Source organism: Dicentrarchus labrax, unplaced genomic scaffold (assembly GCF_905237075.1).
Source record: "Dicentrarchus labrax unplaced genomic scaffold, dlabrax2021, whole genome shotgun sequence".
In the NCBI taxonomy this organism is placed as follows: Eukaryota; Metazoa; Chordata; class Actinopteri; family Moronidae; genus Dicentrarchus; species Dicentrarchus labrax.
In genome coordinates this window covers 16,455,989-16,468,969 of record NW_026136701.1, presented here as the reverse complement: position 1 = coordinate 16,468,969, position 12,981 = coordinate 16,455,989, and the positions used below count along the sequence as shown (strand labels likewise).

General features: G+C 41.0%; 1 protein-coding gene across 3 annotated transcripts in view; it reads right to left on the bottom strand.

The window, feature by feature from the left end:
• The window catches only part of agap3 (ArfGAP with GTPase domain, ankyrin repeat and PH domain 3), a 113,739-nt gene that overhangs the window by 19,826 nt on the left and 80,932 nt on the right, over positions 1 to 12,981 (bottom strand). For all 3 annotated transcript variants that reach the window (XM_051419935.1, XM_051420025.1, XM_051419846.1), the window contains exons 12-13: positions 11,148 to 11,297; positions 4,655 to 4,810 (exon numbers count right to left, since the gene is read on the bottom strand). In XM_051419935.1, the coding sequence (XP_051275895.1) occupies positions 4,655 to 4,810; positions 11,148 to 11,297 (306 nt within the window). The remainder of the gene's footprint in view (positions 1 to 4,654; positions 4,811 to 11,147; positions 11,298 to 12,981) is intronic.

The following is a 12,981-nucleotide window of genomic DNA, read 5'->3' as shown; positions in this document are numbered from 1 at the left end:
CTCTGGAGACCGGTGTGACGAACCCTTCGAAAGGACTTAGCAAACAGTTCTTAGCCTTGAGGACTCTTCTTTTTTTTTTTGCCATTTGTATGAACACTTGGCTGAAATGATGACAAGGTGCAGAGGTACACAAGGTGAGCTATTGTTTTCTTGTGTAGGATGTGTTGTGTAGTGTCGTATGCATGCATCAGGCAGTCACTTAAAGAAGTGCTTGCCGTTCCCGTGAATTAACGAGCAGTTGGGAAGAACAGGCCAAGGCGGTGCCATCTGTAAATGTCACAGGCACTGCTTGCTCATTTTACACATCATTAAAGCCAATATTCCTAACCTGTATCAGAGCAATCAGGAGCAGGCCATTACTGCGACAGGGGCCCCAGGGGAACCACGACCAAACTCAGAAAGAAGAGAACGGGGAGGGAGAGAGAGATAGAGCACACTCTTTATCTATCTGACACACACATACATACCCACGCTCGTGTACTAACACACACACACACACACACACACACATTTCTGCACACTTTTACATGCGCACGCACATGCTCAAACAAACAAGCAGCACAACACACCTTCCAACAATAAACAAACACATGAAATCAGTACCAATACCACTACCCTAATAGCTAGTGCATTTAACAACAGAGCAGAATGAAAACAGGGCCAATTATACATGTATCTGTGGGCAGTGTGTATGGAGCCCAAATGAGAATCTTGTTATTCCTTTCCCTCCATACTGTGGCGCTCAGAAAGCTAAGCCATTACAAGAGTGGAGGCTCCAGGGACAGCTTTCGGAAATGAGAGCGAGTCGGGGAGTGACAAAACAAAGTATTGAGATAAACACCCACCATTAGCACAGGCAGTTAAACCTCCATTTCCTAATCCTCAGCTGGACTCCAGAGGATATTAACCCTTAGTTTACTAAGGTGCAGGACAAAAGGATACTGGATTAAGGTGGGCAGACAATGTGTAACTTAAAACTGTTTGTGATCGACAGTCGATGCAGTTTAACTTGTAATATGAGCACAGAGAGACTGTGATTTGTTGTTCCAGTCAGGAGCACCGAGACTCTTCTGATCCTAACCTGCAGAACTTGTAGTGTAAGACAGTCAATGGTCTGAATGATTGATAAAAGAATTGTCAATCAATTGTTATTTACATATTTCTGTGGTATTCTTCATATATGTGTTCATTAAGAGACATTGGTAGATCAGCAAAGTTGCAGCAGTTGATTCTATTCTGTCTGGATGACATGACAATATGATATATGAATGTATTTCTAGTCAAATATCTGTCTGTACAAGTTTTACGGTCACATTCCACCTGTATTCCCCCTTCTACAAGTATGCAATAATGTCAATATTTTGTTCCTATTGAGCAAATTAGTTCTTTCTTAATCATTTCCATTGATTTCATTAGAGCAGATAACATATTCCTCAGCAACTATGCAATAAACAGTTAACATTAGCACACCCCTGTTGGATTTGGTTTTAAATTTAGGAGTTCACTTTCTCTACACATAAAAATAATGTATTCTAATTGCTGATACAATCCAGTAGAGGAGTCCTTTCAACCACTTTAAATTCAATCAATTTAAAATTGTAAAATAAAACTGCTTCATTAAAGTCCATTATTGAATATTTTATTTAATAAGAGGTTTATAAACCAATCAAAGATAGATCTGATTAAAACATTTAATTCATCCAAATAAAGTGAATTAAGCCCAGTCCTTCTGTTCCAAACACAATACTGTTTATCACATTTGAGTCCATTATAGCTTATAGAGTTAATGTCTCACAGTATGAGGAATGCTGCCTTTAGTCTGCTTAAGAACTGTAGGCCTGTTGATTTCAATTTGGTTCGATTTGATGTCTGTCAATAGAATTGTTTCAAATCAAATCTTTGGAGGTAGATGTAAGTAAATACTTTAACACCTTCTTTACATTTAAAGCACTGAAGCAAACACTCAGCTCCTGTATTCTCCCTGATTTCTGTGACCTTAGCACAAGTAAATATCTTCATCCATAAAGCTGTAAGAGTTAGGAAGGAGCCTCTCGTCACAATTTCCCTCCATTCCTGCACCTCCCTTTCTGCTCACATTGGACAAGATAAAAAACCCAAAACAATGAGCATTTGATACACTTTCTTTAAAAGAGAAATACATTAATGATGCTCCCTGACAGTCTGCATTAATCAGAGGGGGCTCCCCCTGAACACAACTCTTTATCGGCCATCGATTTTCCAGTGGGTTTATGGCGAGCGACACACCGAGAAAGCTCGTCGCCGAGCGGCTGCTGGGAAACACATTACGGGGCTGTCAGTTGTCTCGCCATGCATCCTGCATCATTCTTTAAGCACATGAGAAGTTCATTACAGCACACAGCTCTGACAGTGCATAGGATATTAGGGACTGTGTCCATTGTGCATATCCTTAGTGGAAGTGCAGCACCGTAGACATAACAGAGAATTTATACATTATCCAAATATGTCTTTAAATTGATTATAAATAAATATGGCTTTACATTGATTTGAAATAAATGCCATCACAAGGCTTAAAATTTAAAGCTCAACTAATGCCTGTTTGGAAGTTTGCTGAAAGTGACAAATGTTCAATTACAGTCTCATAATCATAGTAATGAACTTGGGGTTATAAAATATGTGTAAGATTTTCTCCCACTTCAGCAGCCATGCAGAAGAGTCTCGCTAACTACTGTAGTACCATATTTGGAAATGATGGTGCAGCAACAGTTTCTCCAGGCTCCCTCCTACATCCTACCCGTCCCATGTTGACCAAAATGATTTCTCACCTTAAGACGCGTGCAACGCTGTTTTGATTTATGATGCTTCAAAACTACTAAAATTCAATTTCAGCCTGCATTGCACGCTTCTGATTGCCCCGTAAATGAGATAAACTGATGGCAATTTATTCAAGGATCCCACCTCTCCTCTCCTTTCCTTTCTTCTCCTCTCTCTCTCTCTTTACTGTTCTTTCAACAGGAGACACAACTCACATCCCAGACTTGGGTGAATCCAATATTTAAGCGATACGTCTGTATTCCAGAGCATTCAGCAGAACAGACAAGGTGATGCTAATAGAAAACCTTGCAGAGAACCATGAGAGAGATAGAAAACAATGTGCGTGTTTGATGACGTGAGAAACATTCAAAATCTGCCTCCTCCAGTCTGATTGCTCTTAGATTTCCTCCTCGGGAAGTCCAGGAGTAATTTGACTTCAATTATTCCTGCGTAGGGCATTTATCGATGAGATCTGATGACGTTTGATAATGCCAGCCATCACTCATTCAATGTTTTAACGCGACTGTGTAACTCTGCCAGAAGAGCCCCATTAAGAGCTAAGTAATGTCAAATAAAACAGAATTAATGGACATTACACTTTAACACTACGCTGGGAGCTGCTTCTGTACATGTAGAGCAACTGTGAGAGACCATGCCAAATCCACAAAACGATCAGATCAGAGATTAACTTTCACCAGTATTCTGATGTGACCACATACTACTCTAACAACAAAAACAGCACTACTTATCTCACACCACTTATCTCCGAGGTGCTGATGATGTTCACTCTAAACAACAATGTGGTCAACAGACCCATTCAGACTTTAAAGAGAAGCTGTCAGAGACCATGATAAAAAAGTATAATGATTATAAATGCTTAGCCCCATTTAGGAGGCGTCAATGCCATTGTTGTTGTTATCCAGCGTATCAATCTTGTTGATTGATCATCCCACTCTGGTGACATCAGTTTTATGGCCTCTGAAATGCGTCCCAGTGTTTTCACAATGCCATCCAATTAGGGGACTCCATTCATCATTGGGCTGGAGAATCATTATTAATTGGGTGGAGAGCCGACTGCCACTCCCCTGCTGAGGAGGGCCACGGCTTCTGGAGATCAGGCCATTCAGACTACGGTAAAAGAAAAGGGGGCTGTAAGGGCGCACTGTGCAGGGGGCCACATAGAGATACAAAACTACACACCTTTATGTACTTCATAGGCATATTCAGTCAGAGTATAAAAGATTACATGTTCTGTTTTTCATAATGACTGAAGAAATCTTATTAGTGCGAAAAGTTGAATTGAAGTCACTGTGTGGATGCTTTATGACTAGCATATCTTTAATTCAATAACAAATGATAAAATCCATAAAAAAGTGACGCTTCCATATAAAAAAAAAAGAAATTCTAGTTTCTCCAGATTTTCTGATTTTGTTTTTTTGTACTTGGACCAACAGGAAACGACCCTGGGCCTCTAAATTAGCAAGGTTTCAAATTCAGTTAACCAAATTTCCAGAAAATCAGCATTAGAAAGTGCAAACTAATGTGCGTTTGGGAATATGGGAATATTCGGAGCTGGTTCATCAAGACAGAAACAGCAAGTGGCACTCGTTCATCAGTCAGGTGCCACTGCAGAAGAAGAGGGTGCAACAGGATTCTGGTGTAAGAAGAGCGCAGATCAAACCTCAGTAGAATACAATGAAGAAAACACGATGGAAGCATATCATGTATTAATCTGAGGACCGTTACAATCGCATCATTGATCCACACAGATTTGATGTTTTCAGCTGCCGCTATTTTTAGTCTTTTTTTGCTTCAGAAGTTTTGTTCATTTCAAACCAGTAGCAATGCGATTGTGTTGTACCTTCGTTGCCTGCAGATAAGCCATCGGGCTTTGTGATGCCCGTACTCTTTTTCCGTCTGTGTTTCTTGCGGTTGGCGTGGGGCGAAGGAGGTGGCTCAAGTTTGGGACTTGTGGCGCTGCCCACACTGGAACTCGTGGGATCACTCATTCCATTGGCTGAAAAAACACAAGACAGGGAAAACAATTATTATTTTTTTTATGTTAAATAAGTATGGTAGTTTGGAAGTTAATCTTTAAGTTACAGCGTCAGCTTGGTATCTACAGTTCCATACTAGCTGAGTACAACTCTGCAATCCTGGCTCAGTGACATAAAAACACAGTGAAGCAGTTATGATGCTACAGAGTCGCTCATGAGTGCAGTCACATAAACCTCTTAAAATGCACCTGTCCCATTGATGGGTCATCATTATAAAAAGGGACAAAGCTTTGTTTAGACCCACAAAATTATAGTGCAGAACATTCTCCAAACTTTCCAAACAGGAACATTTGTTGGCTGGTTTACCAGGGAACCATTGATAAAATGATGCTCAAAAAATAACATTTTCAAATGGGTGTAATGTGCAGTCACAAAAAATTACATCTTGGATTTAGCTTTAAAGAGTTTGTGAAACAATTAAGTTACGAATATATGTGGTATGTGACAAATACAATGGACAAAATGTTTTGGTTAACTTTAAAACTATCAAGGGGAAACAGAAAGTTAAGGTTAATTGTCTCATATTTATTGCTATAATGAACCATAATATATAGATAAAGAACTGCATAAGATCAATGAAGAGTGCTGTAGCACCACGTTGACTCTGGGTGACGTTATCGCCTAATGAGGATCGTTGATTTGCTATTTGCTATTAATTGCATTAACTGCAAACTTGGCTCAAGTGGCAAGTCCAGCCTGAAGAAAGCAATGTGTGAGAGTGAAAAAAAAATAATATAAAAATAAAAACTCAAAACACCCATGTCACTTTGTCAGAGTATAAAATGTAGACAGATTAGAAACACTATTTCTTGAGAAAAATAAACTAAGCTGGCAGCATCATCTTAGCTTAAACAAAGTATGTACCTTAATGCATCAAATGTATGAATGCATGAATCATTGTGTAACACTGAGTAATGAATAATGAATGGGATTATCAGAGTTACTGAAAGCTTCATGCAAAGTAGAGGCAGACCTGTTACCTTCTAAAAATGTAGTGCGCAGTAGGAGTTGGTAGTGGTCCAAAGTAACTGTGTGGCTGCAGCCTTAGATAGAGTGAAGGACAGGTATGGGGCTATCAGTGAACAAATGGTTACCTAAGTTAGCCCGCGGCACAGCTCTCTATATGACTGTCTGAGAGTGACAGGGGGCTAAGAGCCGGCTTTGTTTCTTGTAAGTGATTTTATAAATGTGATATTAACCTGTGCTACCGTTGGGCAAAGGGATAGGAGGGATGGGACGATAGGAGGGGGTTGTCAGCTTGCCATCTTTCTGATTTCCTGACATTTGACATCACTTTCCCTTCTTTCCCCCTCCGGATGCCATTATGAATCTGGGAGCGGGGGCCAGGGGCCTGGGGGGAGTGGAGAGGGAGGGCCGGTAGATGGGCCCCATATTGCTCTCCTCTTACCACCCTGTGTGGTGCTGGCAGCCTCCTCCATTGTCTCCCATCAAAAGCTCATTGTAGTGTGGCAAACTCCATTCATTTCCCTGTGCACCGTCCCAGCCCCAGGGGTGGAGTGCAGGAGGACAAGGGGCTCAGGGATTATTGCTGTTGTCGTTGCCAGTTGCACATGCTATAATGTGCAGCACTGTGCCATTAGCCAGTGTACAACATTAGGCCTAATTCGGTCATTACCTTTAGGGAGATGGGGCTGTCTTGGAGGAGTAAGATGGGCTCAGCAGGGGATTGAAGATGCTAACGTGGGGGGAGAGTGGAGCTCAGAGGGCCCGGGGATGCATTGTTTGAGCGTGGGCAAAATATAGGAGACAACACCTGAGACACACATTGTTATGTCTGTACTAGACGTAATAGATTAATCTTGATGAGAGTTGATGTATACAAACAAACAGAATGTCATTATTGGGGGGAAAAAAAGTATAACTACAACCAGTATCTTTAATTTCTTATAAGATACAGGACCATCCTTAGAAGTAGTATTAATAATTCATCATAAATAGTGAAGTGCTACTTGGAAAATAATAATAGTGATTATATGCCATCACATTAATAAACATAACATTGGTGCTTGTGCTGGACTACATACATTATGCTCTCTGGTGTTTTGAATGGCAGCACGCAGCCACACATGTAGCAGCTCCTAGTCGAGGCGTCTGTTTCAATTTCCCTGCTCTCTTACAACAGCCCCCCTGAGACGAGTCATTAGCTAGCTCAGACAGCTGGGGGCACAGGGGTCCTCCATGTGCCCCCCCCTCCCACCCTCTGCTTCCTCCTCCCTCTCCATCCCAGCGTCTGTCCCGCCAGCACAGCTCCGTATGGCGGGTGGAAGACTTGAGCTCCAACCTGTCTCCGACGTGACAGCCAGCATTTGTTTAATGTCGCTTGAGGTTAAAGGGGAGGGCTGCCCCTCAGGGGCCCCAACCGTGTCATAAACACCTCTAATTATCAATTTCTGCCCCTAATGTTGTGGAAAATGACCCTGGCCCGGCTTATCCTGCACCTGAAACATATATGGGGTGATACACCTCCCTTTGTTTGCACCAATCAGGTTGTAGGAAGTCTATAACATGAAGGTATAGAGGAAGGAAATGGATAAAACTACAGTACACATCACTGAACAATAATATCAAAGCACCTGAAACCTAATGGTTTTATATAAAGTAAGGTCTCTTGCCTTTAAGTGGTTCTCAGCTCTAAACTATGCATGGCTGGTAGATTATATTTCTTAAGGTGAGAATTCTGAAGTAAAAAATTGGACTGATTCTGCATTCACTATGGCATTATTAGCTAGCTGTTACTGTGTGCAAGGGCCATCAGGACCAAGCGGGGTAATGAAGCACACTGGGGATCAGGAGTCTCTTTCCCACTCAGCCAAGATCACCTGGGCAGCAGAATAGGTAGCAGCCTAACCTGTGATTACAGTGTATTACACTCCCACCACGGAGATGACAGTTTAAACATGCTTCACGATGAAGACTATGGGTGAGACAAAGAGGGGGCTGCTAACAGCTTCCTGCCTTTACCAATGCCACACTGAAAATGAATGAGAATGAAAAACGGGTGTGAGAGAGAGAGAGAGAGAGAGAGAGAGAGAGAGAGAGAGAGAGGCAGAGGGGGAATGAAGAGGAGAACGGGAGGGGGAGTCATTTCATTGTTATTCAAGAGGCTCTGGGTGAGGAGCACTATGATTCCGCCAGGCCCCTTGACATGGCAGCCCTGCCTGTCCTCAATCAAAGCCAACGGCTGCAATTAATGGCAAAAATTAGAAACAATCACCGCCTCCCCCTTATTATCCTCAATTAGAGCGTACTAATCAAGGCCTGATCGCGCTCTGCTGCTCTCTCCAAACTAAATGTCAAACTTCATTACGGCCTGGCGTAGAAATCAAACGCCCCACATGCTATCACCCTCGCATCGGGAGGCCAAGGTATAAAACACAGTGCCACAGGAAAAGGCTATCTGTGCATTAACTACCTGCGTCCTGATATGCAATCTCAGAGGAGAAAAGGCACTTATATATAAATAACCACATCGCCGAAGAGAGTTGTGGCATAAATGTCTTGGAGGATGGAAAGAAAAAAGCAATGGAAACTTTTCATGGAGGGTTACAGGTGGGCAGTATGGACAAAATAATTGGTAATTAGCGCTGATTTATAACATTAAACTTGGTTGGTAATAAGTCACAATATTGCTCTTGCCATTATTTTCATTATGGATTAATCTCCTGATTATTTTCTAGATGAATGTTCTTTTTTCGCCCATAAAATGTAAGAAATGAATAACAAATGCTATATTATAATCTCCCAGAGCCTTAAAATCATGTTTTTCTAAATGCTAGTTTTGTCAGGCAAACAGTCTAAACCCCACAAGATATTCAATTTACTATCATATATGACAAAGAAAAACAACAAATCTTAACATTTGAGAAGCTGAAACCGGTAAATGTTCGTTAAAAAATGAAATGATTCATCAAATGTTGTTTTGTTAATTTTGTGTTGATCAACTTAATTATTAATCAACTTATCATTTCAGGTCTACTTGCACTTTTTGTGTTTTAATAGAACAAAATTATATAATTAAAATCTGGGACAGATTTGAGCATAAATTCACTTGTTAAAAATATTTTGGCCATGAGATCTGTTAAGATACCTCAATCCTCTGATGACAGGATAATATAATATTGAATTAATTATTGAATTATTACCCATGGAGAGCACTGATCTACAGTAATCTCTTACCTTTGGAGATGACATTATATTACTCACACTTTGACCATGACTTAAGTTACTGTCATCAACAAGCACATCGCATTGCTCATTGACTGTTTGAGCCTCTTGCTTTTAATTCAGCTTCAAAGATTGAGGTGTACCGAGGAGAGCAGGATCTAAACAAGCATCCGGTACATTAAGAATGGGTGTCTTTATGAATGCAAGCAATAGAAAAATTGGGCCGGGATTTAATCAAAAATCTGCGCTCAATATTCAAGAGACGTTACTACCTCTGCTTCTGCCTTTGCTCAATAGGTTTTACAAATGAGGACATTCTTTAAATAATATGGAAATGGTTACCTGGCTAAGATGCATTCATTCTCCACTGAATCATCAATCTGCTGTTTTTGCATCTCAGAATCACATTTTATGTTAACCTGCAACCTTCACCAAGGATAATGGAGTGATTGGGCTTGGTTCAAGTCAATTCAAATGGCAAAACATGAGCACCCTTCATTGTGGAACACCCTCTATTGATTATTGAAGGCACATTAGGATGAAAGATAAGAGCGTTGCGTTTCAATCAAGTTTATGTTTTCTGATAGTCCAGTCACACTTTACACTATAAGCATATTCTGCTGCTGTGGTTCAGATTCTTAAATTGTAAGGAGACGTAAAAACAAGATATGAGAAAGTTTTTGAGCCACAAAGATGTTGTTTCTAGTGTACAGGCCCTTAAACTGTCTGCTCTGACTATGCACTGATTACAGAGACACTCCTTCCCAAGGACAAGCAACATATCTATCATTTGACGTAATGTTTCTACTATTATTTTCAGCTCATTTGCCTCATTCAAGCTCATTTGTGGTTACCTTAAGAGTAGCATGAAAATAATTGAAGAAAATAGAATAATGGAGCAAATTGTGGCTCTGATTTAGTTGAAGACTGGATGCTGGTTAATGGGCTATGTTAATATAGAGGGCTTTTCAGTTTACCAAACATGAAAATGGGAAATTCTAGGCCTCCTTATTTTCACAACACAACGTTTAGGAAATTCCTATTTGTCGTCTGCGTACCGGCCGCCAAACACACAATCACAAACATCCAGTATGAAGATGTATGCCTTTTTCCTCCCACACACACACACACACACACACACACATTGTAATACAGACGCAAACATGCTCCGTGGAAAAAACTCACATACAAACAGCTACACACACACACACACACACAAAAAAAATCAGAGAGAACACACACATACATACACAACACACACTTGCACTCATTTATTTGAGGACCCCACGAATCTAAGTAATTCTGCTTTGGGCATGCTGCTGATGGGAGACAGGGGTAGGGGGTGATGGAAGTGCCTGCGTCCAGGCAGAATTGATCGTTTGGCAGCTCCAAATGAGAGACAGGCTTGTCTGCGGAACCACGAGGGCCGTGCAGTTGGACTCCAGCAGCGCTCGTAAAGTGCGCTCTTTAAACTGCCGGGGCCCCTGGGAGCCCATGGGGAGGGGGGGAGCCGCCGCCGTGCTAATGAGAACTACCAGAGTGCAAACATGCATGGAAATGACTGTTATTCTGTTGATGTGCATTTAAGTGCTTTTTTACTGCCAACCACAAAGAGAGGGAAATAACTGGTGATGAATGGTACCCCCAAAAAGCATTCATTTTCCTCTTCGGAAGAAAAGAGGAAAACAGACGAAGGGGGGGGAGATAAGAGTAAGATGGAAGGTAAAGACAGGATGGGGGGGGTGTGTGTAGACATGCATGGTGAATATATTATCTTACTTCACTCAAGTACAGTGACAAGGTGCAATGTGACACAGAGGCAGTAAGTGGAGATGCATCGATGGCAGAAAGTTAACCTTCACTGTTCCTCTCCTATGAACATGCCGCTTCTATCAATGAGCAGCAGCACAAAAAGGTCACAGCGATCACAGCCCTGATCACCTAATTATGAAAATGAGAAACTCGGGGGAAATGGCACCTCCATCACAGCACACCTCTAGATCAGATCCCTTCATTTTGATTTAATTCCCTCTCGTCTTTGCGGTAGTAAATGTGTGTGTTTCGATTGCTCTGTGCGTGAGATTTAGGGGATGAGAATGTAGAAGGTCTTACGGGCTCCGCTGCTTGTACTGGTGTTGATGGCTTCATTCCACTGGTCGGCGCTGGACACGGAGAAGGAGCGTTGGTGCATGCCGTCTTTACTGCCGCCAAACACCGACCCGCCCGTCTGAAGGGATGTGCTACTGTTGGAGTGAGGAGCGCCTGGAAAATAAGTGACAGACACAAGATAAATTAATCCAGATTTCTTATGTTCTGCATAGGCCGTTTTAATTCTAAACTTGGTCTGGTAGGAATGTTTTCTTTAAAACAAAAATAAGTCTGTAAAGAAGGGATAATGGTGTAATTGAGTTAACAGTTTTTGGTAGTTTCTACAGCAGTGCAACGCTGCTGCCACCTTATTTGTGCACATCCCTCTGTCAAACAACCCCCCTCACACAGACACACACACACAAAAAACCCCTCTCCCTCCGCCTCTGCCTCTAATTAGCCCTTAATTAACAAGATACACTCTGAACGCTAATTATCTCGCCTCATCCCTCTGACTGCCACATCGATCTCCACTGGCGTCAGCAGGCGTTCTCTCCCTAACTTCCAATCAGGCGAGCCACGGACGCCTGGCTCTCTTTACTAATTCATGGGTTAGGCTGCGCCATGTGGGGTCCTTCCCTCCTGTTCGCGAGCAGTCGCTACAACACGTCCTAACTACTCTGAAAAACTCATCGATTCACTTCCAGTCACAGGAGGTGAATCAGATTACCTGCTTAGGCTTTAAAATGCATCAAAGTGAATTAAACTAGGCGATGTAATACAAGAATTTGTTCCAAAATTGCGTGATTCTCTTCTGAAAAATAAGTTTAAATGAATTTAACATAACGTTGCACTATTAAGTTATCCATCAGAAAAGTTAATTTTCACTTTATTTTTCCCTCTTAAAGTTGACACTAACTCCTTTACAGGCTGAACCATTTAATTCTAAAAACAATACGATTTAATGAGATAAATAGACATTTCTTTGACACTGAAAGGTTAAAATTTCAGACGCTTTGTTTTGGAAAACAAGCCATATCTCTGATTTTCTCAACAATGCTTTCTCGTCTTACAGGTATCACACATCAAGGCCTTTTATTTAATAATTACAAGAGAATATCAGTTTCTGATTGAGGTGACAATAACAGAAAATATAGTGTGTGGGTCGTGTGTAAAGTAAACTAAGCGGCACGGGTGCTTGTTAGGATAATATGTCCTACTCATTATCTAGAGTAATAAGTGTATCAAATTCACATAATCATGTCTAATTAGTATCAGTAATTATCTTGTTGGGCCCAGGAATATTAATCTTCAGGTCCCAGAGGGGAGGGAGCAGAATCGCAGCAAGAATGGGAGAGAGAGCGAGGGAATCATGCTGAGGAGCACTGACTAAATTAGCATGCTGAAATCAGAGCAGAGGAGGAGGAGGAGGGGGAGACGGAGCAGAGGAGTAGGGGTACTGAAAAGAAAATGTGAAACTTAGTTTTTTAAAAAGTGACGCATGAATGATACATAAAATAAGCCCATGACTTTGGTAAAAAAAAGGCTTTTGGTTGTTTTAATCAGTAATGAATTTTTAAAAAATGTGTTTATTTAAAAACACTACAGTGTCGTCTTTCTGTTGTTTGGCGAAGACAGATAAATGTTTAATTGCCTTATTGTTTAGAGGTTATTCTTTATTTTCTATAAAAGATCAACATTTCTTTATTTCCAAAGTGTGAAGTTTGACTCTTGACACCTTAAAAAAAGAGACCCAAAAAAAAACCTGTTAGATAACTACAAGGCAACTTCGATTGATATTTAAAATTCAACAATCACGTCTAATTGTCAAATTGGATGCTAATGATTAATGAATTAT